Source organism: Oncorhynchus clarkii, chromosome 6 (genome assembly GCF_045791955.1).
Source record: "Oncorhynchus clarkii lewisi isolate Uvic-CL-2024 chromosome 6, UVic_Ocla_1.0, whole genome shotgun sequence".
Taxonomy (NCBI): domain Eukaryota; kingdom Metazoa; phylum Chordata; class Actinopteri; order Salmoniformes; family Salmonidae; genus Oncorhynchus; species Oncorhynchus clarkii.
Window position 1 is genome coordinate 55,904,613 of NC_092152.1, and position 22,038 is coordinate 55,926,650.

The window sequence follows — 22,038 nt, forward strand, 5'->3', positions numbered from 1 at the left end:
TTCTTACTGTTTTTATGTCCAAATAAAACCAAAACAAATATTATATAATGTTTTACTCAGAAAACCAAATAAAATCCCTGCCCTAGGCATTATTTTATTTTTTATTTTTTGCCCAGCAATGTACCTCAGGTTGGTGAGATGTGACTCACCTACTCTAAACAACGTGATTTTTAGCTCTGCTGTGTGGGTTTGTATAGGGATGTCGGAGGGCTTGTAACTCTTATCTCCATTTACCAATGATTTGAATTGACAAAGTAAACAGTTTTGGGTTCTATGCTCGTTAATCAATATCTGGTGTTTTTGTTTGAGCATTTTGAGCCTGCAAAGCCTGTTATTGAGTCTTTATATCAAATCAAATTTGATATCTCAAAGTGCTGTACAGAAACCCAGCCTAAAACCCCAAACAGCAAGCAATGCAGGTGTAGAAGCACGGTGGGTCGGAAAAACTCCCTAGAAAAGCCAAAACCTAGGAAGAAACCGAGAGAGGAACCAGGCTATGAGGGGTGGCCAGTCCTCTTCTGGCCACCCCTTGAAGTGGAGGCAGTGTAAAGATTGGAGGGGGTGCAGCATGATCATTGAGGACGTGTTGGGATTGGGTAGCTGACTAGTGCTAGCTATTCTGCAGCCTGATGGTCTGAGGGTAGAAACAATTTGCCAGTTTTCCGGTATTTGCCATGATGCTTCAGTACTGCCTGAAGCATCATGGGAGAACAGGAGAACAGGGCGTGGCTGGGGTCCCTAATGATCCCCTAATGATCTTCTTGGCCTTCCTGTGACACCTGGTGTTATAGGGTTCCTGTAGGGCAGGCGGTGTGCACCCAATGGTGCTTTTGGCTGCACGTATCACCCTCTGAAGCGCCCTGCGGTCCACGGCAGTGATGCAGCCCGAAAGTATACTCTCGATGGTGCTCCTGTAGAACACTGTGAGAACCCTCGGGGACAGGCCGAATTTCTTCAGCATCCTGAGGTTGAAGAGTCGCTGTCGTGCCTTCTTCACCACGGTGTCCATCTCGTTAGACCATTTCAGCTTCTCTGAGATGTGTACACCAAGATATTTGAAGTTATTGACTTTCTCCACGGCAGCCTCATTGATGAAGATGGGGGCATGTCCAGCCTGTGTCCTCCTGAAGTCCACAGTCAGCTCGTTTGTTTTGCTGGTGTTGAGGGAGAGGTTGTTTACCTGGCACCACGTCTTCAGGTGCCTACCACCTTCCTGTCGGCCTTCTCGTCGTTGTTGGTAATCAGGCCTACTACTGTTGTCGTCAGCGAACTTCATGATGGAATTGAACCTGAGAGGCAACACAGTTGTGGGAAAACAGGAGGGGACTGAGGACAAATAACAATGAGAGAAACTCCCCAAACACTGGTGTGCCAAGCTTATAGTGTCATACCCAAGAAGACTTGAGGCTGTAATCACTGCCAAAGGTGCTTCAACAAAGTACTGAGTAAAGGGTCTGAATACTTGTGTAAATGTCAGATTTCAGTTTTTTTTTGTTTGTTTAGATTGAGGATTTATTTTATTTTTAAAATACATTTTAGAATAAGGCTGTAATGTAACCACAAAATGTGGCAAATGTGAATGGGTCTGATGGAAAAAACGCAAGGTAAATCTCTGGAATGAATGTAAATCATTTAAAAATAATAATAACTTCTGCCTCCTGATACGAACTTCATTTCAGAACGCTAGCACAGCAGATGTTCCTCCTCTCTGTGAGAGTAAGTTGTGAACAGTGTGATGTGTCTAGCTCTCCACTAAGCTCCACAGACAGACTTGGCTATGGGCCTTCTCCGGAATGCTGCTCATATATAATTGATGTGGGTGGTGCCTTTAACAATGAACTGTAACAGCTGTTTAGGAAAGAGGAAGAGATGCGTTATCCGGGGTGGGTGGGTGTGTGGAGTGAAGTGGAGCTTCTCAGCAATGATTAAAAGCAGAGGGTCTGAAATACAATCGCAAACAATGCAAATGACTCTCCCCATCGTGATCTTGAAGTTCATGCCAAACGCAGACTGACTGATATGCTAATGCACATATTCAGCGAGGCTTATTGCAAAGAGAAAGCTGTGCAATTAAAAACAGTGTGGGATGTTTCAATTTAAAATCCTTTGTATTTGAACTTAACTCTACCATAATCTTATTTGTCACATGTGCCGAATACAACCGGTGTAGACCTTACAGTGAAATGCTTACTTACAAGCCGTTAACCAACAATGAAGTTTTAAGAAAACACACTAACACAAAAAAAGTATAAATGAGAATAACAAGTAATTAAGGAGCAGCAGTAAATAACAATAGCGGGGCTATATACAGGGGGAACCGGTACAGAGTCAATGTGCTGGTGTCGAGGTAATTATGTACAGGTAATTATGTACATGCAGGTAGAGTTATTAAAGTGACTATGCATAGATAATAACAGAGTAGTATCAGCGTGGGGGGGGGGGGGGGGGGGGGCAAATTGTCTTTGTAACCATTTATTAGCTGTTCAGGACTCTTATGGCTTGGGGGTATAAGCTGTTTAGAAGCCTCTTCGTCCGAGACTTGGCGCTACAGTACCGCTTGCCGTGCGGTAGCAGAGAGAACAGTCTATGACTAGGGTGGCTGGAGTCCTTGACAATTTTTAGGGCCTTCCTCTGACACAGCCTGGTATAAAGGTCCTGGATGGCACGAAGCTTGGCCCAAGCAGTTGCTATACCAGGCAGTGATGCAACCAGTCAGGATGCCAAATCTTTTCAGTCTCCTGAGGGGTATAGGTTTTGTCGTGCCCTCTTCACGACTGTCTTGGTGTAATTGGACCATGTTAGTTTGCTGCTCCATTACAGCCCTGTCGATGAGAATGGGGGGCGTGCTCGGTCCTCCTTTTCCTGTAGTCCACAATCCTTTGTCTTGATCACATTGAGGGAGAGGTTGTTGTCCTTGTACCACACGGTCAGGTCTCTGACCTCCTCCCTATAGGCTGTCTCATCGTTGTCGGTGATCAGGCCTACCACTGTTGTGTCATTGGCAAACTTAATGATGGTGTTGGAGTCGTGCCTGGCCTTGCAGTCATGAGTAAACAGAGATTACAGGAGGGGACTGAGCACGCACCCCTGAGGGGCCCCATGTTGAGGATCAGTGTGGAGGATGTGTTATTACCTACCCTTAACACCTGGAGTCACTGGTCAGGAAGTCTAGGTTCCAGTTGCAGAGGTAGTCCCAGGGTCCTTAGCTTAGTGATGAGCTTTGAGGGCACTATGGTGTTGAATGCTGAGCTGTAATCAATGAATAGCATTCTCACATAGTTGTTCCTTTTGTCCAGGTGTGAAATGGCTGTGTGGAATGCAGTATAGGGATTGCATCATCTGTGGATCTGTTAGGGTGGTATGCAAATTGGAGGGGGTCTAGGGTTTCTGGGGTAATGGTGGTGTGAGGCATGACCAGCATTTTAAAGCACTTCATAGCTACAGACGTGAGTGCTACAGGTCGGTAGTCATTTAGGCAGGTTATCTTAGTGTTCTTCGGCACCGGGACTATGGTGGTCTGCTTGAAACATGTTGGTATTACAGACTCAGACAGGGAGAGTTTGAAAATGTCAGTGAAGACACTTTCCAGTTGGTCAGTGCATGCTCAGAGTACACATCCTGGTAATCCGTCTGGCCCTGCAGCCTTGTGAATGTTGACCTGTGTAAATGTCTTACTCACATCGGCTGCGGAGAGCGTGATCACACAGTCGTCAGGAACAGCTGATGCTCTCATGCATGTTTCAGTGTTACTTGCCTCGAAGCGAGCATAGAAGTCATTTAGCTTGTCTGGTATGCTCGTGTCACTGGGCAGCTCTCGGCTGTGCTTCCCTTTGTAGTCTAATAGTTTGCAAGCCCTGCCACATCTGACGAGCGTCAGAGCCGGTGTAGTTTGATTCAATCTTATTCCTGTATTGACACTTTGCTTGTTTGATGGTTCGTTGGAGGGCATTGTGGGATTTCTTATAAGCTTCTGGGTTAGAGTCCCGCTCCTTGAAAGCGTCACCTCTACCCTTTTAGCTCAGTGCGAATGTTGCCTGTAATCCATAGCTTCTGGTTGGGGTATGTACGGACGGACGGTCACTGAGTCTGCTAGCAAACCAGTCCTGTAGTTTAGCTTCTGACCACTTTTTTATATAGATTGAGTCACTGGTGCTTCCTGCTTTAATTTTTGCTTGTAAGCAGGAATCAAGAGGATAGAGTTGTAGTCAGATTTGCCAAATGGAGGGTGAGAGTTTTGTATGCGTCTCTGTGTGGAGTAAAGGTGGTCTAAAAAATGTTTTCCTCTCTGGATGCACATTTAACATGCTGATAGAAATGAGGTAAAACTGATTGAAGTTTCCCTGCTTTAAAGTCCCCAGCCACTAGGAGCGCCACCTCTGGATGAATGTTTTGCTTTTGCCAGAATACAGCTCCCTATGTGCAGTTTTAGTGCCAGCATTGGTCTGTGGTGGTATGTAAACAGCTACGAAAAATAACTCTCTAGGTAGATAGTGTGGTCTACAGCTTATCATGAGATACTTTACCTCAGATGAGCAAAACCTCGAGACTTCCTTAGATATTGTGCACCAGCTATTGTTTACATATATGCATTGGCCCCCGCCCTGTGTCTTACCAGAGGCTGCTGTTCTATCCTGCCGACAGTGTATAACCCGCCAGCTATATGTTAATGTCGTCGGTCAGCCACGACTTGGTGAAACATAAGACATTACAGTTTTTAATGTCCCGTTTGTAGGATATACATGCTTTCAGTTCGTCCCATTTATTTTCCAGCGAATGAACGTTAGCTAGCAGGATGGAAGGCAAGGGCAGATTAGCCACTTGTCGCTTGATCCTCATAAGGCATCCTCATCTCTTTCCACGAAACTTACGTTTCCTTTTCCAGCGAATCACAGGGTTTTTGGCCTGGTCGGGTGTCTGTAGTATATCCCTCGCGTCCGACTCAATGAAGAACAACTCCTCGTCCAATTTGAGGTGAGTAATCTCAGTTCTGATGTCCAGAAACTCTTTTCGGTCATAAGACGGTAGCAGCAACATTATGTACAAAACAAGTCATGAACAACGTGGGAAAAAATAACAAAATAGCCTGTTTGGTTAAGAGCCGATATGACTGCAGCCATTCCCTCCAGCGCCATTTTTTCTCCAGGCGTTGCTGCATTATTTAGTCATAATCCTATCCTAGATCTTTATCTACTTGGGCAACCAGTAGCAGACCTGCCAACATGCACGCATTTTGCGTATCAACTACGCAATACTCTGTCCATTTACGCAGGTACGAGATCCGAGTTAAAAGTACGCAGAAATTAATAGGGCCTGATCTGAAATTATGTATGCCCTGCAAAGAAATACAATATGCAACTTTACGTAGGCTAAAACACCATATTCTTCTAGCTAACAGTGTTCAGATTCCCTTTGCGGTAGCCAATTTAAGCTTTGTGTAGCCAGTTTGCGATCTCTGTCGATGCGATCATTTGTTTTTGTGTTTTCAAAATGATTTTGCTTTGAGTGTTAATTATGAACCGTGTTTAAAAAGCCATCAGACTCACAAACAGCAAACGTGCGGGGCAAGAAACCCCCAATTCGGCTCGTGCTACATCTCCAATTTGCCATGTGCTTCTGGTACTACTGGCATGATACAGGGTTGGCAGGTGTGTAATAGTTTTAAGTGCTTTGTTAGGCTATTGGTTCTCGACCAACCCACTAGTACATCTGCAGCAGCAGGGGTTATTAGTGTGTGATGCATTGGCATGCACATCAGGGTTTCCGTCAGGAAAATCTGGCGCTGGACAACGTGATCGGCAAGATTTTAATTTACCTGACATCCATATGCATTGGGTGTGTAATGCATTAGTGTGTCCACCCACTGTTCTCCAAATCGCATGTGGATTATTGTAATTCATTTGAACAGAATAGAAATTAGCCTGTTAAATTGTAACAAAATAAAGTATAATGATGTTCTTATACCAACAAGACAGGTTTTTATTGAAAATCAAAACATTGCCTGTTGCATCTGCATCCCTGCTGCAAATCATAATTGAATATAATGTATACTTTATCAGGCTCCCGAGTGGCGCAGCAGTCTTAAGGCACAGCATCTCAGTGCTAGAGGTGTCATTACAGACACCCTGGTTCAAATCCAGGCTGTATCATAACCGGCCGTGATTGGGAGTCCCATAGGGCGCCGCACAATTGGCCCAGCATTGAACGGGTTTTCCGGTGTATGCCGTCATTGTAAATAAGAATTTGTTCTTAACTGACTTGCCTAGTTAAAGAAAGGTTACGTTTAGAAAATGTTTTATAGAAAATTTAAAAAACATTTGGCCTAGAAGAACTAGTCACCTACACAGTAATAAAACACATCTTCAAAATATATTTGTTTAATATAATTTGCGAATTATATTTCCTATAGGCTATTTGTATGAACATTTTAATAAATAACAAAAAACAGCTGTTTTCAAATACAATCTAGACCTCTAATACAATCCAGGCCCAATAAATAACAAAGAAATGGCTGTCTATGAACACCAGGGCCAGCCGGTCATGGCTAGAAGTGATCCAGCTTTTGTCAAATAAACATCAGATTTGACTTTTCGTTGCTGGTTAGGAGAATTTAACCTGGAAAATTAGGTTACGGTTAGGAAAAGGTTTAGGGTTAGGATTATCTACACTCAACAAAAATATAAGCACAATATGTAAAGTGTTGGCCCCATGTTTCTTGAGCTGAAATAAGAAATCCCAGAAACGTTACATAAGCACAAAAAGTATATTTCCGCTCAAATTTTGTGCACAAATTTGTTTAAATCCCTGTTAGTGAGTGTTTCTCCTTTGCCAATATAATCCATCCACGTGACGGGTGTCGTATATCAAGAAGTTGATTAAACAGCATGCTCATTAAACAGTTGCACCTTGTGCTGGGGACAATAAAATGTGCAGTTTTGTCACACAACACAATGCCACAGATGTATCAAGTTTGAGGGAGTGTGCAATTGGCATGCTGACTGCAGGAATGACCACCATAACTGTTGCCAGAGAATTGAATGTTAATTTCTCTACCATAATCCGCTTCAACATTGTTTTAGATTATTTTGAAGTGCATCCATCTGGCCTCACAACTGCAGACCGTGTGTATGGTGTCGTGTGGGCGAGCGGTTTGCTGAGTTCTGAACAGAGTGCCCCATGGTAGCATAGGGGTTATGGTATGGGCAGGTATAAGCTACGGACAACAAACACAATTGAATTTTATCATGGTAATTTGAATGCACAAAGATCCCGTGATAGGATCCTGAGGTCCGTTTTTGTGCCATTCATCAGCTGCCATCCTCATGTTTCAGCATGATAATGCACTGCCCCATGTCCCAAGGTTCTGTACACAATTCCTGGAAGCTGAAAATGTCCCAGTTCTTCCATGGCCTGAATACTCACCAGACGTGTCACCCATTGAGCATGTTTGAGATGATCTGGATTGACGTGTACAACAGCGTGTTCCAGTTCCCGCCAATATCCAGCAACTTCACACAGACGTTGAAGAGGAAAGGGACAACATTCCACAGGCCACAATCTACAGCCTGATCAACTCTATACAAAGGAGATGTGTAGTGCTGCATGAAGCAAATGGTGGTCACCAGATGCTGACAGATTTTCTGGGTCTGTGACAAACGGATGCATATCTGTATTCCCAGCCATGTGAAATCCATAGATTAGGGCCTAATTCATTTGTAAATTTACTGATTTCTTTATTTGAACTGTAACTCAGTAAGATCTTTGTAATTCTTGCATGTTGCGTTTACATTTTTGTTCAGTATAACATGCAAAACAATTGAACTTTTGACATTAATTTGACAAAAGCTGGACTCGTTCTCGCCGTGACCAGGCTGGCCCTCCCCATTCCCGCTGCGATTCAGCACCACAGCAGTGGAAAGAGGACACTCTAGGTGGTCACAAAATTATCAATTTATAAAACTGATGTTTTACAATCCAATTTTATTTTACTTATTTGTCTAGGCAAGTCAGTTAAGAACCAATTCTTATGATGACGGCCTACCCCGGCCAAACCCTCCCCTAACCTAGACGACGCTGGGCCAATTGTGTGTGATATAGCCCGGGATCGAACCAGGGTCTGTGGTGACGCCTCTAGCACTGAGATGCAGTGCATTAGACCACTGCCCCACTCGATATGTAAATAAACTATATTCGTTAAGGTTGGTTCATTGAGAAAAATCTTATTTTACAATGCTCTTCTGAAATGAGTCCCGTGCCATGCATTTATGAAAGCACTTGTTTCCAAAGCTTAAACTATATCTCTCTTTTTATCATTCTATTGAATGATGTTAATAAATGTTTTATTGTAATTTGAGCTATCGTGGGATCGTGATTCATGTCATGTGTGATATACGTGGTTTAGTGATAACAACTCTGTTTCCTGCTATAGGCAGTTGGCTGCCTAGTGATTGCAACATTGTAATTCTTCAATGTGAGTACTTGGCGACAATGTTTCTTTTCCAAGTGCTACTGAATAAGCTAAACTGAAATGCACCAATTGCGCATGATACATACAATTCCTCGAGTCTATCAATCTATTCCAAATCTTTGTACTATTCATGACACATCCGCGGCGTATGTTGATCTTGCCTTGGGCGGCAGCTGAACTGCTAGGACTGTGCCTGACGTACACAATCATTTGCCTCTAATTTACCTGCGTTTGCGGCAGACCTTGGCCTGCTCAAAGTGAGCCGTTGCTGTTGGGAAATCAAAGATGTCCTTCTCCTTGCAGCAGCTTGTGATGCATATCAGCCTCGTTACTTTGTCCTCAAGAAGGCGTGATCTTGAAGCCGTCTTTACTCTGTTTTGAAGAAGGAATCCCCTCTCGGCGGGCACACTGAACACGGGGATAATCAATACAATCTTTGCCAATTTTGCCCAGTCTGGATACACTTAGCTGAAGTCCCTTATGAGAACCTCACGTCTTTTGCGGAAGTAAAAATAGAAACACACACACCCGACACTGATTTCCAAGCAGCTTGTGGATTTATTAGCCTATGAAGTATATTTACCTTTGAAGTTGGAGAACATCGACTAGTATTTCCATCAATGGAAAAAAACATTATTTTGCAATGTATTATTTTTTTCTTCCAGACAATTTGTCCGGCAACAATTTTATTTATCGACTTTTCATTTATTTTATCGGCCAAAAGCCGACATTTACCGGCTAATGGAAATCCTGCCGGGACTATACCAGTATCGTGACACTCATTAGTGTTGTTTTCCTTGCCAAGATACTAAGCGGATTAAACTTCTTTAGGAAAAAAGCCCTAATGTTGATATTCAGTTTTCCAAGCTAATAGCACACAATATTTTACATACAGCAGGTTTTTAAAGGACCAAAGAGTTTGGTGTTGTTTGTATTTTCATTTTTGCCACCCCAAAAATATTGAGATACTGCTATCGTCACAGACCTAGTTCAGATGCTAAGATTGCGTGATGTATTTTCGCCCTTGCAGAGTAATTGGTGGTTACAAGCAGATTGCATTAAGTGTGGAACCATGCCGATAAAGTGGAACATTTTCAAAGGCCCCGCTCTCTATTCTCTTGCTAAATCAATTGGTTTTTGGAACAGTGCGTTCACATCAAGACTCTTGCACTCATGGAAAGCTAGCCATATTCTTACAAAAAGTGTAAAACCAATGTGTCCTCAGATGTCTTGTAGAGTGGTTGGGGCATGGAGGAAGTGGGATAGGAAATGTCCAAGGAGCGATTACATTGCCCATCCGCTGATTTAGTTATTTTCCCCTATTAATGACATTTGGGATGGAAAAGGTGGCACCTCTCTTCACTGTTACAGTGAAAGTGACGTATTTTATTCCCCTGCCATTTCTATCACAAAGTTGGTACCAGACATGCTTTTCATGCAGTGTTATAACTTTGTTGTTTTCAGTTGAAATCTGTCTGGTACTTTTTGACCTTGCTTGCCTAGACTTATTTGTTCTGTGACACACATTGTCTGCTGTCTTTCGCAAATCCAACCCATATGCCTGCTGGGGGAGTAGAGTTTACAAGTCAGCATCCTCCAAAAAACTCAACTGAATGGCCAGGAAGCTCCCATCTTCTCCTCCCAGACCTGTCCTAGATTAGGAAACATAAGAGTGGGGGCACAAATATTGCTCTCCTCTCATCCCGACTTAGTCAGAGCTTTGCACCATTACTGGCAGAATATCTCGCCTGAGAGTGGCTGAAGGGGAAAGCTAATTTGTAGTGTGACACAAACTGCCAGATCATGTTTGGAGAGAGGGCGAGGGTGCAAGAGGAAGCTGGCAGAGGGGCATCCTCTGTCCTCAACGAAAATGTGATTTTACCAGTCTGGGAGTTGAGTAATGAGTGGTTGAAATTGTATGGCCATGCAGGACAAGTGATGTCGATTTGATCGATGACATGATATGGCACAACGGAGTGCCTTTTAAAAAACTCAGGTCAGCTATAGTATTCACGAAGCCGAGAACAGTTTAAGAAAGAATGTCCATAGTTCCATCACCTGACAAAGCCATCCGTCCTATGGATGTTTGCCATAGGACTGTTCTCTTAAAATGCAAATCACAGTATGTTGGCAGCGATGGCAGGAAGCTGGGCCAATTTTATTGCTGAGAGGCTTTGAGGTTTAATTTCGCAGTAAATAAATGTATTAGTTTAGCATTTGAATGTGAAAGCGTATTGACAATATAAAATATCCCTTTTAATTTTGACAATCATCCACTTATCCCACATTCTGTGTATGAGACAAATAAATAAATCTTACGCAACACACAACATTTTGATTATTGTTGCTTTAGATTGTTGTTTGTCAGAAAGGCCAGCCATTCATTTTAATTAGGCTACTTAATAGTAAGTAATAATGGTTTCTTGCTACAGTAATATGGTTACTCCACTTTAGCTGTTGTTGATATTGTTGTTGTTAATATATTTTCATGCTTGGACAGTGTAAGTCATGGGAATTGTACTGCTTTTTGGTAGTATTTTTAAAGTGTTTTTTAAATGTAGTCTACATGGTTTAATTTATACGGAGCCACAGGCGATAACTGAAATCTGGAACCGTGTAGACAAATGTTATCTGGAGGCTAGTGAACTTTCTCAACATTTGAATCGACAACTGTGCTCAACTCTCTCAATTACTCATACATTGCACATTGTGTACCCTGTGCAAGTTAAGTGTATTTGTTTGTGAAAGCACAAATGGACTTACACAATTCGCTGCTTCACGCCTACTCTGTCCATTTAGCTTTGCTTGACGGATTGAGCTCATAAAGCTGAGAGGAAAACACCGGGTCTGCCGTCTGGGCCCCGGCCCTACATTGCTACTACTTCACTGCTTTACTTAATTAACATGGCCCACCTTAAATCTTCCCTACAAGCAGCTGTGATCACCCCTTGTATGGGCCATATACACTATGCAGTGTCCACCCCTCAGCCATCACCATGGTCCTCACTGGACTCAAGTAGACCCACTGGAATTGGTTCCATGACAGACATCCTTGGGCTAGGTTATTGGAAGGAGAACTGCTCCCTCAACCAAGATGTACGCAGGGAATGACCAGCTAGAGGAACTGGAGCATTGTCTGCTTGCAGCTAACTGACGATATCCCTCTTCTGCCTGCTGTATGTGACCCATTTGTTCACTTTGACACAGCTTTGCCATAAGGGTGCTCTTTCTTTATATAAGAAACACTAACACTTTTATACTCATAATTGGGACCCTTCTCTTTTAGAAAAGCCTTTTAGTTGTTGAATGGATAATACAATATCAATACAATGACATTGCCAATGCACTTGTTGATAGTTTCCCCTCTAAAAACGGAATGCATTTTATTTAGCCTATTTCCATCAATACATCAAGTTGTCAGTATAGTCATTACCAGTATTATTTCCCTTCTTACAGTGTCTCAACACTTGGAGGAGAGTTAGGTGTTAATATAGCCGCTGCTCTCAGCCTGCTTTGAGAAATGACTTAATCATGTTTTGGATTGTATATTCCTCTAGGGAGACAGGAAGGGATTATGTCGGGTGTTGGAATGTAACATTAAGATCAATGCCAAAATAAGTATTCAAAAGACACACACACACAAAAAAAAAACTTTTGGTAAATATTTTGAACAGACTGAAATTAGCATTTGTTTTTTTTGCAATGCTGTCTGGTAGTTTATTGGAAGTGGGAACTATTCTTTTTTTTTCCTTTGCCGGTGCAGCTGTCTGAGACATGCTAGATCTGTAAATGTATCAATTTACTATGTCAATGCAATGTGGACTAGCTTAGGGGGGGAAAAATATGACTGAATGATAATGTGAACTTTTCTTCTCCTTGCGTACTCCCTCCAAGCTTCTGAGACATTCACCTGTTTACAATGTGGGCTCTTTGTATAGCTGATGTGCACCAGACATGTACACTGTAGGACATGTGTGAAACTGAATGGTCATATCACATCAGTGCCTCTCCTCCTGCCACTGCAGCCTCTGTCAATGTGCTGGTGCAGAACTGCAAGATCTACAATGACGCCAGCTGTGACATCTCTGCAGACGGGCAGCTCCTGGCCGTGTTCATACCCAGCAGCCAGCGGGGCTTCCCAGATGAGGGCATCCTGGCTATCTACTCTCTGGCGCCTCACAACCTGGGAGAGATGCTCTACTCCAAGAGATTCGGTGAGTCATTGTCTCTCTAAAGCACGTGTCAAACTCATTCTACAGAGGGCCGAGTGTCGCTCCTCCCGTGTACTTGATTGAAATTGAAAGGGAAAAAACAAAACCAGCAGACCTTAGGCCCTTCATGGAATGAGTTTGACACCCCTGCTCTGAAGTAACATGGTGGTCCATGAGCCAGGCCCCTGAATTTGGGTCGTCAGGCTCACGTGGGCTGTCTCATAGTGATGTTTTGAAGGTCTGTGTCCCTGGAGTTGGAAAATGAGGTGTTAGCAGTAACTTTCTGTGTGTTGTTACTCTTTAACCCCTCCATCCCATTCATTTTTCCCATAGGGATTTTACCCCATGACAGTCAGTATACAACACATGATTAGTAACTTATACCCTTTAATCATGGGAAAGCTTAGATCAGAAACATTTTCAGAATGTTCGGGTCAACAGAACTTTGACCTTTTTAGGGTACATGTCAGAATTATTTGTATAAATGGATTTAAAAAGGAAACTTTGTTTGACAGGTGGTTTTAAAATGTCATGCAATTACATTATATAATATAACCAACTTTGAAAGCACCAGCTATAACTATTGTCCATATGCCACTGACATCAGAATGTTGGAAGTTTAGCCATAAAATTATATGTAATGGATAGGAATTGGCATTTGAAATTGTCACTATTTGCATAATATACATGTTTTAAAGACGTTATTAAAAAAAATAAAAAAAATAAATGTTCAATGGGGACTTGCTCGTGTGACTCAGGAGAAGTGGTGCGCTCTGCTTATTGTTTCAGCACAGAATGGTGGGGGAGGGCGGGAGAGGAGCAGGGGCTGGTGTGTCTGACACAGAGAAGAAGAAAGTAGCCAAACCGACTCGCACAAATTAGACAAACTTGTTGCTATGATAGACAACCTATCATCTCATTCCTGCATTAACTCCATAGAAGCCTTTTTTACAATATGGCCACCAAACAACTCAATGGGATCTTCTTGGATAATTTCACATGACCATACCTATATGAAATATAATTGTAGTAAGCCCAAAAATATCTTCACATGCTCATAGTGATGTAGAATACACAACCTCGGCCTCCCGGGTGGCGCAGTGGTTAAGGGCGCTGTACTGCAGCGCCAGCTGTGCCATCAGAGTCCTGGGTTCGCGCCCAGGCTCTGTCGTAACCGGCCGCGACCGGGAGGTCCGTGGGGCGACGCACAATTGGCCTAGCGTCGCCCGGGTTAGGGAGGGCTTGGTCGGTAGGGGTGTCCTTGTCTCATCGCGCACCAGCGACTCCTGTGGCGGGCTGGGCGCAGTGTACGCTAGCCAAGGTGGCCAGGTGCACGGTGTTTCCTCCGGCGCATTGGTGCGGCTGGCTTCCGGGTTGGATGTGCGCTGTGTTAAAGAAGCAGCGGCTTGGTTGGTTGTGTATCGGAGGACGCATGACTTTCAACCTTCGTCTCTCCCGAGCCCGTACGGGAGTTGTAGCGATGAGACAACAATTGGATACTACGAAATTGGGGAGAAAAAGGGGTAAAATTAAAAAAAAAAAAAAGAATACACAACCTCGTGAGCCATCAATATGAACATGTTAAATTACTCACCTAATTCTGGCAAGAATTTGCCCAAAAACCTGTCTGAATTGCTGATTATGGTCAATAATGGCAATATTTAATCTTCAAACATGTAAAAATGGATATGAACAGTACATGTGAATAGTTATGGATGTGAGCTGATTACAATTATATACTATTAACTGTTTACATAAAACAGAGGACCAGAAACTTGACTCGTACATTTAAAATTCCATAGGAATGTTTTCACCTGATGATGAGAGCAGCAAACCATTACACGTAGTTACTCTAAATGAAGATGTATTCTTACTATGGGGCCATAGCAGATTGGTCTGTTACTAGAATAGTAAAAGTAATATAATTGGCCTCAACAGGCCCAACATTGGATTTTACATCATTGTAATGGAATGTATGGGGCAGGTTTATAGTTCTCATAATAAAAGCAGTTACTAGGATAACATTGTATATCATTTTAATCAGCTCTCATCCTATGACTATTCACATTTTATAGTTTTTTTTAATTTAACTAGGCAAGTCAGTTAAGAACAAATTCTTATTTACAATGACGGCCCTGACCAACGCTGGGCCAATTGTGCGCCGCCCAATCACGGCCGGTTGTGATACAGCCTGGAATCGAACCTCTAGCACTGAGAAGTAGCCTTAGACTACTGCGCCACTCGGGAGCCGAGTAAAATGTACACTGCCGTGTTTGAAGATGAAATATAAAGTCTGTGTATTGTAAGTATTATATTAAGCATGAAGATTGATAAAGGCAAATTTTTATTTTTTTATTTTACCTTTATTTAACTAGGCAAGTCGGTTAAGAACAAATTCTTATTTTCAATGATGGCCTAGGAACAGTGGCCTAACTGCCTGTTCAGGGGAAGAACGACAGATTTGTACCTTGTCAGCTCGGGGGTTTGAACTTGCAACCTTCCGGTTACTAGTCCAACGCTCTAACCACTAGGCTACCCTGCCGCCCCTAAATTAAAGCTTTAATCTAGGCAACACTTTTTTATTGGTAATTAGATATGGGAATGTGGGAGGCCTACTTATTTAGCTTAGCCATAAATACAAAACAAATTATTTTGAGCAGGTCTGGGCCCAAAGTAGCTGTGAAAACTGTAATTTACAGTTCAGCTACTCTCACGAGTAGTACAAACACTTACCAGTCATTTAAGACTAGGCAATAGCTTAATCAAGTACACAAATATAGCTTTTAGATTAACCGGTGCAGGCTGCATTCAACTGAGGGAGACTCCATTTTGGATATACTCCAGATTCCTAACTGGATAATAGCATTGGTTTCCAAATGGTTGCCTTTAATGAGAGAGTTTGTTTTACTGTATGTTTCTCAAGTGGGAACAAACATTCAACTGTCGTCAAAAACCATTAATTAAGAAATACTTAACTGGTTTGTTAGGAAATTCTACTGACTTGCATTAACCTGCTTGGACAGTATCAATCTAAGGCATCAGAGAAGGCAGGAAAGTTTAATTTAATGGTTCCTGTTGTCTGTTATTTATAGCTGCTGAGTCAGAGACATTCAGAATGCAATCCCAATTATCTATAAAGCAATTTACAGTATAGAGTGTTTCAGTCAGACTTTTAAATACTGTTTTTAGGCCCTCGTGTAAAACCATGACAAAGGTGTTCAATAGTTGCTTTAAGTTTATATGCCAAACACATCCATGCTCAACATAAGTAGCCTAACCATCTGTTCTTTGTCTAGGTCCTAATGCCATCTCTGTCAGCCTGTCCCCGATGGGCCACTACGTGATGGTGGGCTTGGCCTCCCGCAGGATCCTGCTCCATCACACTACAGACCACATGGTAGCGCAAGTGTTACGCCTGCAGCAGCCCCATGGTGGAGAGACTTCCATGAGGGTGAGTTTGGCCAACGTTAATCCTTTGGAATTTCACGGAACAACAACAGTATTATGCCATTTATTTGTGCTTTCATCAATGCATCTTGATTCAGCTTTATTTGAATTGAACTTGAAAATGGCAGCAAGAACCTAGACCCAAATCACCGGTGAGCATCCGCAGGGTGACAGTAACAAAATGAAACCGCCCACATCTGGAGGTAAAGGAGATTGTAAATGATAAGCTACTTCTGGCTGGCAAAGAGTACGACTCTTTATAAATAGCTACTTTAACGCTGTCATTTTTGGGGACAAACAATTGATTTTCACCCCATTATCTAACCAACTGAGGAGGAACGTGAGACACAGACATTACAATTCAATACAGTAGCTCAATTAATACCCTCGCAGCTCCAGCCCTCTCACAATGGCCAGCCAGATTAGCAACCCCAAACAAACAAACCAGCGATGGCAGAGCCTGCGTTGACTCTACTTTAACTGGATTCTGATGGTACCAAATATCTTTATTGATCTGCTTTAGAATGTTTTTGCTCCAACACGATTGGAATAGAAAATGGGCTTACAATCAATGAGAGTATTTTTCACATGCCTCCAGGTGCTGACTCTAGCCTTTTATATTCCAGCTGTACAAAGTGATCTTGTGTAATGGAGAAACTTCTTGGGGTCTAGCCAAAGTAGAATCATGGTTATGCACATTTCATTTAGTCTTTAATCTACCCCATGATCTCTCATGGCCCTTTGGCAGACCACAGTACAGTGTTTTCCCTTTCCTCTTTCAGAGGAACTTCTGCTGTCTGCTGATGGTCTTGATGATCTAAGCTCAACAGCACTGTGAAACATTTCATTCTCCCTTTTCATTTGTGTTTTTTATAGTCATGATTACTGTTTAGAGAATGCACCACACCGTTTACACAGTCTCACAATGGTCCACTCTTAAATAGTAATGAAGAGTCTTTGAAAGTGTTCTGTGTTTGGTGGCTCAGTATGTGACTCTGTTTTGGCTGGACATGTATCAGAATGTAGCAGGGGATGTGGTAGGTGGTGTGTGAAGGATGAGGGGTAAAGTGTTTATGATGCAAGGCTTGGAGCCAGGGTTCCATCTGTGACATCCCAGTGACCCAGAACACAGCCCAGTGTCCCATGGCCACCCCAGATCCAGCCCTCAGAGGGCCTGATGAAAGCAGGAAGCAGGACCCACTGCCTGGGCAGCCTCTAATGACTTGGCTGAGTAAACAACATCAGGGTGCCACTTTGATGTTGTCTTTCTGTCTCTCCCACTGCCTCTTGCTGTTAGTGAGACTGTTCTCCGTCCCACCCCATTTTTGAAGATGCCATGCAGCCCTGGCAAACTAGGCTACATGATAATTGAGATGACGTTTTAACTTTTTTTTGGGGGGGGGGGGGGGGTGCAGCACCAGTGGCTTTTCTAACTCCAAACTTCTCACATTGCCAATGGTGAAATTGTTGTGACATAAGTTTTCTAACTGAACAGTTACATAGTCTGAAGAGAGCCGTAATTATCCAAAATCTAATAGAACAAATTGGGAATGTTTTTGTTTTTAAAGCTGCCACATGGTGCATAAAAGCCCATGTCTGATTTGACATGGAACTAAAAGGCGTTTTGCTCAAAGAGTTTTGGCTCTCGTTAATAACTTGGCTAGGACCATCACATAATTGAAATTTGTATTACTCTTACAGAATTTCCACATGGGCACATATTGTAAATTTAATCAAAGCCTATTGGATGATAACTTGTTTTAGGACAGAATCATTTATAATGGACTTTTCCCCATCATAACATAGGTACAGCAGATCCCATTATTGAATGGGACACTTTTAAATGTGCCTTTAGAGGCCATGCAATTCAGTACTCATCTATAACACAAAAGCAATTTAGGTCAAAAGAGTCCATATTAACAAAGGAAATGGAAGGACTAACAGCACAGATAGATAGAAAAAGAAAACTGTACCATAAAGGGTCACAATAAGTTAGAGGATAAACAAAAAGAAATGGAGGAACTTATTCAAGAAAATATATTATAAAAAAAAGCGAACTGGATGCAATATGGCAAAAAAAAAAGTCTGGGCTGAATGGCATACCAGTGGAAGTAACCTTTTTTGATATACTCAGAGGACCGTTATTGGCATGCTTTAACCACTACGATATGAATGGTAGATTATCAGACACACAAGGTAAGATTTCATTATTACTGAAATAGGATCCAAGTTGTAAATATTAAAGATCCAGTCCATTTGAAATATTGGAGGCCCCTTACACTTCAGTGTTCTAGCAAAATGCTTAACGCGTAGAATTAAAAGGTATTGCTGGAAATTATTCATCCTAATCAGTACTGGAAACAATATAACACTATGAAAAATCTGGGAAACCAGGCCTGTTAATCATAGCTTACTTTGAAAAGACCTTTGATAATGTACAACTGGAGTTTATATATAAATGCTTAGAATATTTCAATTTCGGAAGATCTCTAATGAAATGAGTTAAAGTTATGTATACTAACCCTATGTGTAAAAAGTAAATAATGGCTACTTCTCAGAAAGTTTTAAACTGCCAAGAGGAGTGAAATAAGGTTGTCCACTATCGGCATATCTATTTATTATTGCAATCAAAATGTTAGCTGTTTAAATCAGATCCAAAAATAATATTGAGGGGTTAGAAATTCAGGGCTTAAAAACATGTCGTTGATTGTTTTTTTTTCTCCACAATTTGGATCCCTCCACAGCCTCATAGAGGATACTTTTTTCTAACTTCTCTTGATTTAAACCAAATTATGATGTGTACTTTATTACGTAATGGATCACAAAAAAATGCAACTTTTACATTACTGTGTAGTTTACCAAATACAATTGTCTGATGGGGATGTGGACATACTCCCGTAAGAAAGAAATTCTCACTCCAATGAATTTTAATAGAAAGTAGATAAGATCTTGCTACCATGGAAAGGAAAATACATGTCTATTTGTTGGACAATCACCCTGATTTAACTCTTTAGTCATATCACAGTTTACCTATTTGCTTATGGTCTTACCTACACCTAGCGACCGTTTATTTTTTTATATGAGCAAAAAAAAAAAAAATCTGTTGCCCCTGCATTAAAGACCAAAATTGGTTGAAAATTGTGATAAATATACCAGTTTCATTTAAGGACCAAACAATTGACACCTGTGCCATATAGATTGCAAAATAGTTGGGAAGAGATTTTCGATGTACTGATTCCATGGCACATGGTTTGTGAACTGATACGCAAAACAACGCTGAATTCAAAACGTAGAATTTTTCAATTTAACTAAATTCTTGCAACCAATAGAATGTTATGTACAGTGCCTTTGGAATGTATTCAGACCCCTTGCCTTTTTCCGCCAGACGGCTTAGAGTGGCCAGACGGCTTTCTACCATAAAAGCCTGATTGATGGAGTGCTGCGGAGAATGATGTCCTTCTGGAAGGTTCTCCCATCTCCACAGAGGAACTCTAGAGCTCTGTCAGTGACCATTGGGTTCTTGGTCACCTCCCTGACCAAAGCCCTTCTCCCCCGATTGCTCAGTTTGGCCGGGCGGCCAGCTCTAGAAAGAGTCTTGGTGGGTCCAAACTTCTTCCATTTAAAAATGAGGCCACTGTGTTCTTAGGGACCTTCAATGCTGAAGAAATGTTTTTGTACCATTCCCCAGATCTTGCCTCAACACAGTCTTGTCGCGGAGCTCTGTGGATAATTCCTTCGACCTCATGTCTTGGTTTTGAGCTGACATAACCTGTCAACTGTGGGGACCTTAGATAGCTGGGTGTACCTTTCCAAATCATGTCCAATCAATGAATTTACCACTCCAAGTTGTAGAAACATTTCAAGGATGGTCAATGGAAACCAGATGCACCTGAGCTCAATTTCGAGTCTCATAGCAAAGGGTATGAATACTTATGTTAATAAGAAATTTAAAAAATAGCATAATTGCTTTGTCATTATGGGGGTATTGTGTGTAGATTGCTAATATTTAATCAATTTTAAAATAAGGCTGTAATTTAACAAAATTAGGAAAAAGTCAAGCGGTCTGAATATTTTATGAAGGCAGTGTATTTAACAGGGCTGGGATTTAACCTTCCCAGCCCTGCAGATTATGCTGCGAAGAGGCAGAATCATTAGATCATTTATTTTGGTACTGTCCATATGTAGCTTGTTTTTGTTCACAGATCCAGGAATGGCTGAAGAATTGCAACATTTACCTAGAGCTAACGCTGCAGATGGCAATACTGGGTGATTTGGAAAATAATATAATACTTTTAGCAGAAATATTTATCTTTAATTTACAGTCAGTGGAAAATATGAGAATAGAAAGGTTCAGAACTTTTGTGAAGCATCACTGTACAGTTGAAAAATCCAATATATGGATGGTGTTAAGAGATAGATGGGAGGGGTTTGAATGGAGCTGAAGGGTGGGACTAATAACAAAAAGATAGCAAATTTAAAATATTCTTTGTCTGTAACATGTATAACTTTTGTGAAACGGCACAGTTAAAAATATATGGCAAATATACAGTTGAAGTCGGAAGTTTACATATACCTTAGCCAAATACATTTAAACTCAGTTTTTCACAATTCCTGACATTTAATCCTAGTAAAAGTTCCCTGTCTTAGGTCAGTTAGGATCACCAGTTTATTTTAAGAATGTGAAATGTCAGAATAATAGTAGAGAGAATGATTTATTTCAGCTTTTATTTCTTTCATCACATTCCCAGTTGGTCAGAAGTTTACATACACTCAATTAGTATTTGGTAGCATTGCTTTTAAATTGTTTAACTTAGGACAAACGTTTCGGGTATCCTTCCACAAGCTTCCCACATTAAGATGGGTGAATTTTGGCCCATTCTTCCTGACAGAGCTGATGTAACTGAGTCAGGTTTGTAGTCCTCTTTGCTAGCACACGCTTATTCAGTACTGCCCACAAATGTTCTATAGGATTGAGGTCAGGGCTTTGTGATGGCCACTTCCAATACCTTGACTTTGTTGTCCTTAAGCCATTTTGCCACATCTATTTTGTGAAGTGCACCAGTCCCTCCTGCAGCAAAGCACCCCCACAATATGATGCTGCCACTCCTGTGCTTCACGATTGGGATAGTGTTCTTCAGATGGAGGTTTTCACTCATGCCTCTCATCTTTTTAAGTGGGAGAACTTGCACAATTGGTGGCTGACTAAATACTTTTTTTTGCCCCACTGTAGCAAACGGGGAATGTGTTTGATGTGTTCTCAATTTGTAAGTTGAACATTTTGCATTCTCTGCGAGCACATCTGACACACCGCCCAAGTTATGGCAGCATAGACTGTCCAATAAGGCTCTCTGAGCTGACAGCTCTTATGCAGATCCCCAATTATGCTGTCTTGCTCCTACGTTTGGAGATGAAGCAAACAGCTTTTACCCTCCTCCTTTGTTATTTCTCCGTATTTTGTCTCGGAGTGGTGTAAAATGTATGCAGATGTAGACAGACGGGTAAATGTGGTCATTCGTCTTCGCTTCACAAGGTAGGAGGCAGACAGTAGTACCCGTGTCAGTCACCTGATATGGCTGTCATAGCAGCAGTTTTGGCCAGTCATATTGAGAAGTGGCGTGACAAGCCAAGGTGACTGCTCTTAAATGGGCACTCCCAACAACGTCTCTTCTGAACTTGATTCATTGAGGGAACAGCCAACCGTTAAGACAGGGAGCTGCTCGACTCAACAACTCTAATCTGCATTTCAGCAGACAGACTAAAGTTCTAACATTGTTCTGCTATTCCCGCACTAGTACCGGATTATGTCTCAGGTTCTGAATTCTCGGGTTAATTGATAACCAATATATTAACATGAAATTAATGAATAAGTTATAACATGCTAATCTAACGTGAAAGATAAAGCTCATTAGAAGACTA

General features: G+C 41.8%; 1 protein-coding gene across 3 annotated transcripts in view; it reads left to right on the forward strand.

The window, feature by feature from the left end:
- LOC139411310 (activating molecule in BECN1-regulated autophagy protein 1A-like) overlaps window positions 1-22,038 on the forward strand; it is a 99,869-nt gene that overhangs the window by 45,359 nt on the left and 32,472 nt on the right. For all 3 annotated transcript variants that reach the window (XM_071157469.1, XM_071157471.1, XM_071157470.1), the window contains exons 13-14: window positions 12,490-12,678; window positions 15,972-16,126. In XM_071157469.1, the coding sequence (XP_071013570.1) occupies window positions 12,490-12,678; window positions 15,972-16,126 (344 nt within the window). The remainder of the gene's footprint in view (window positions 1-12,489; window positions 12,679-15,971; window positions 16,127-22,038) is intronic.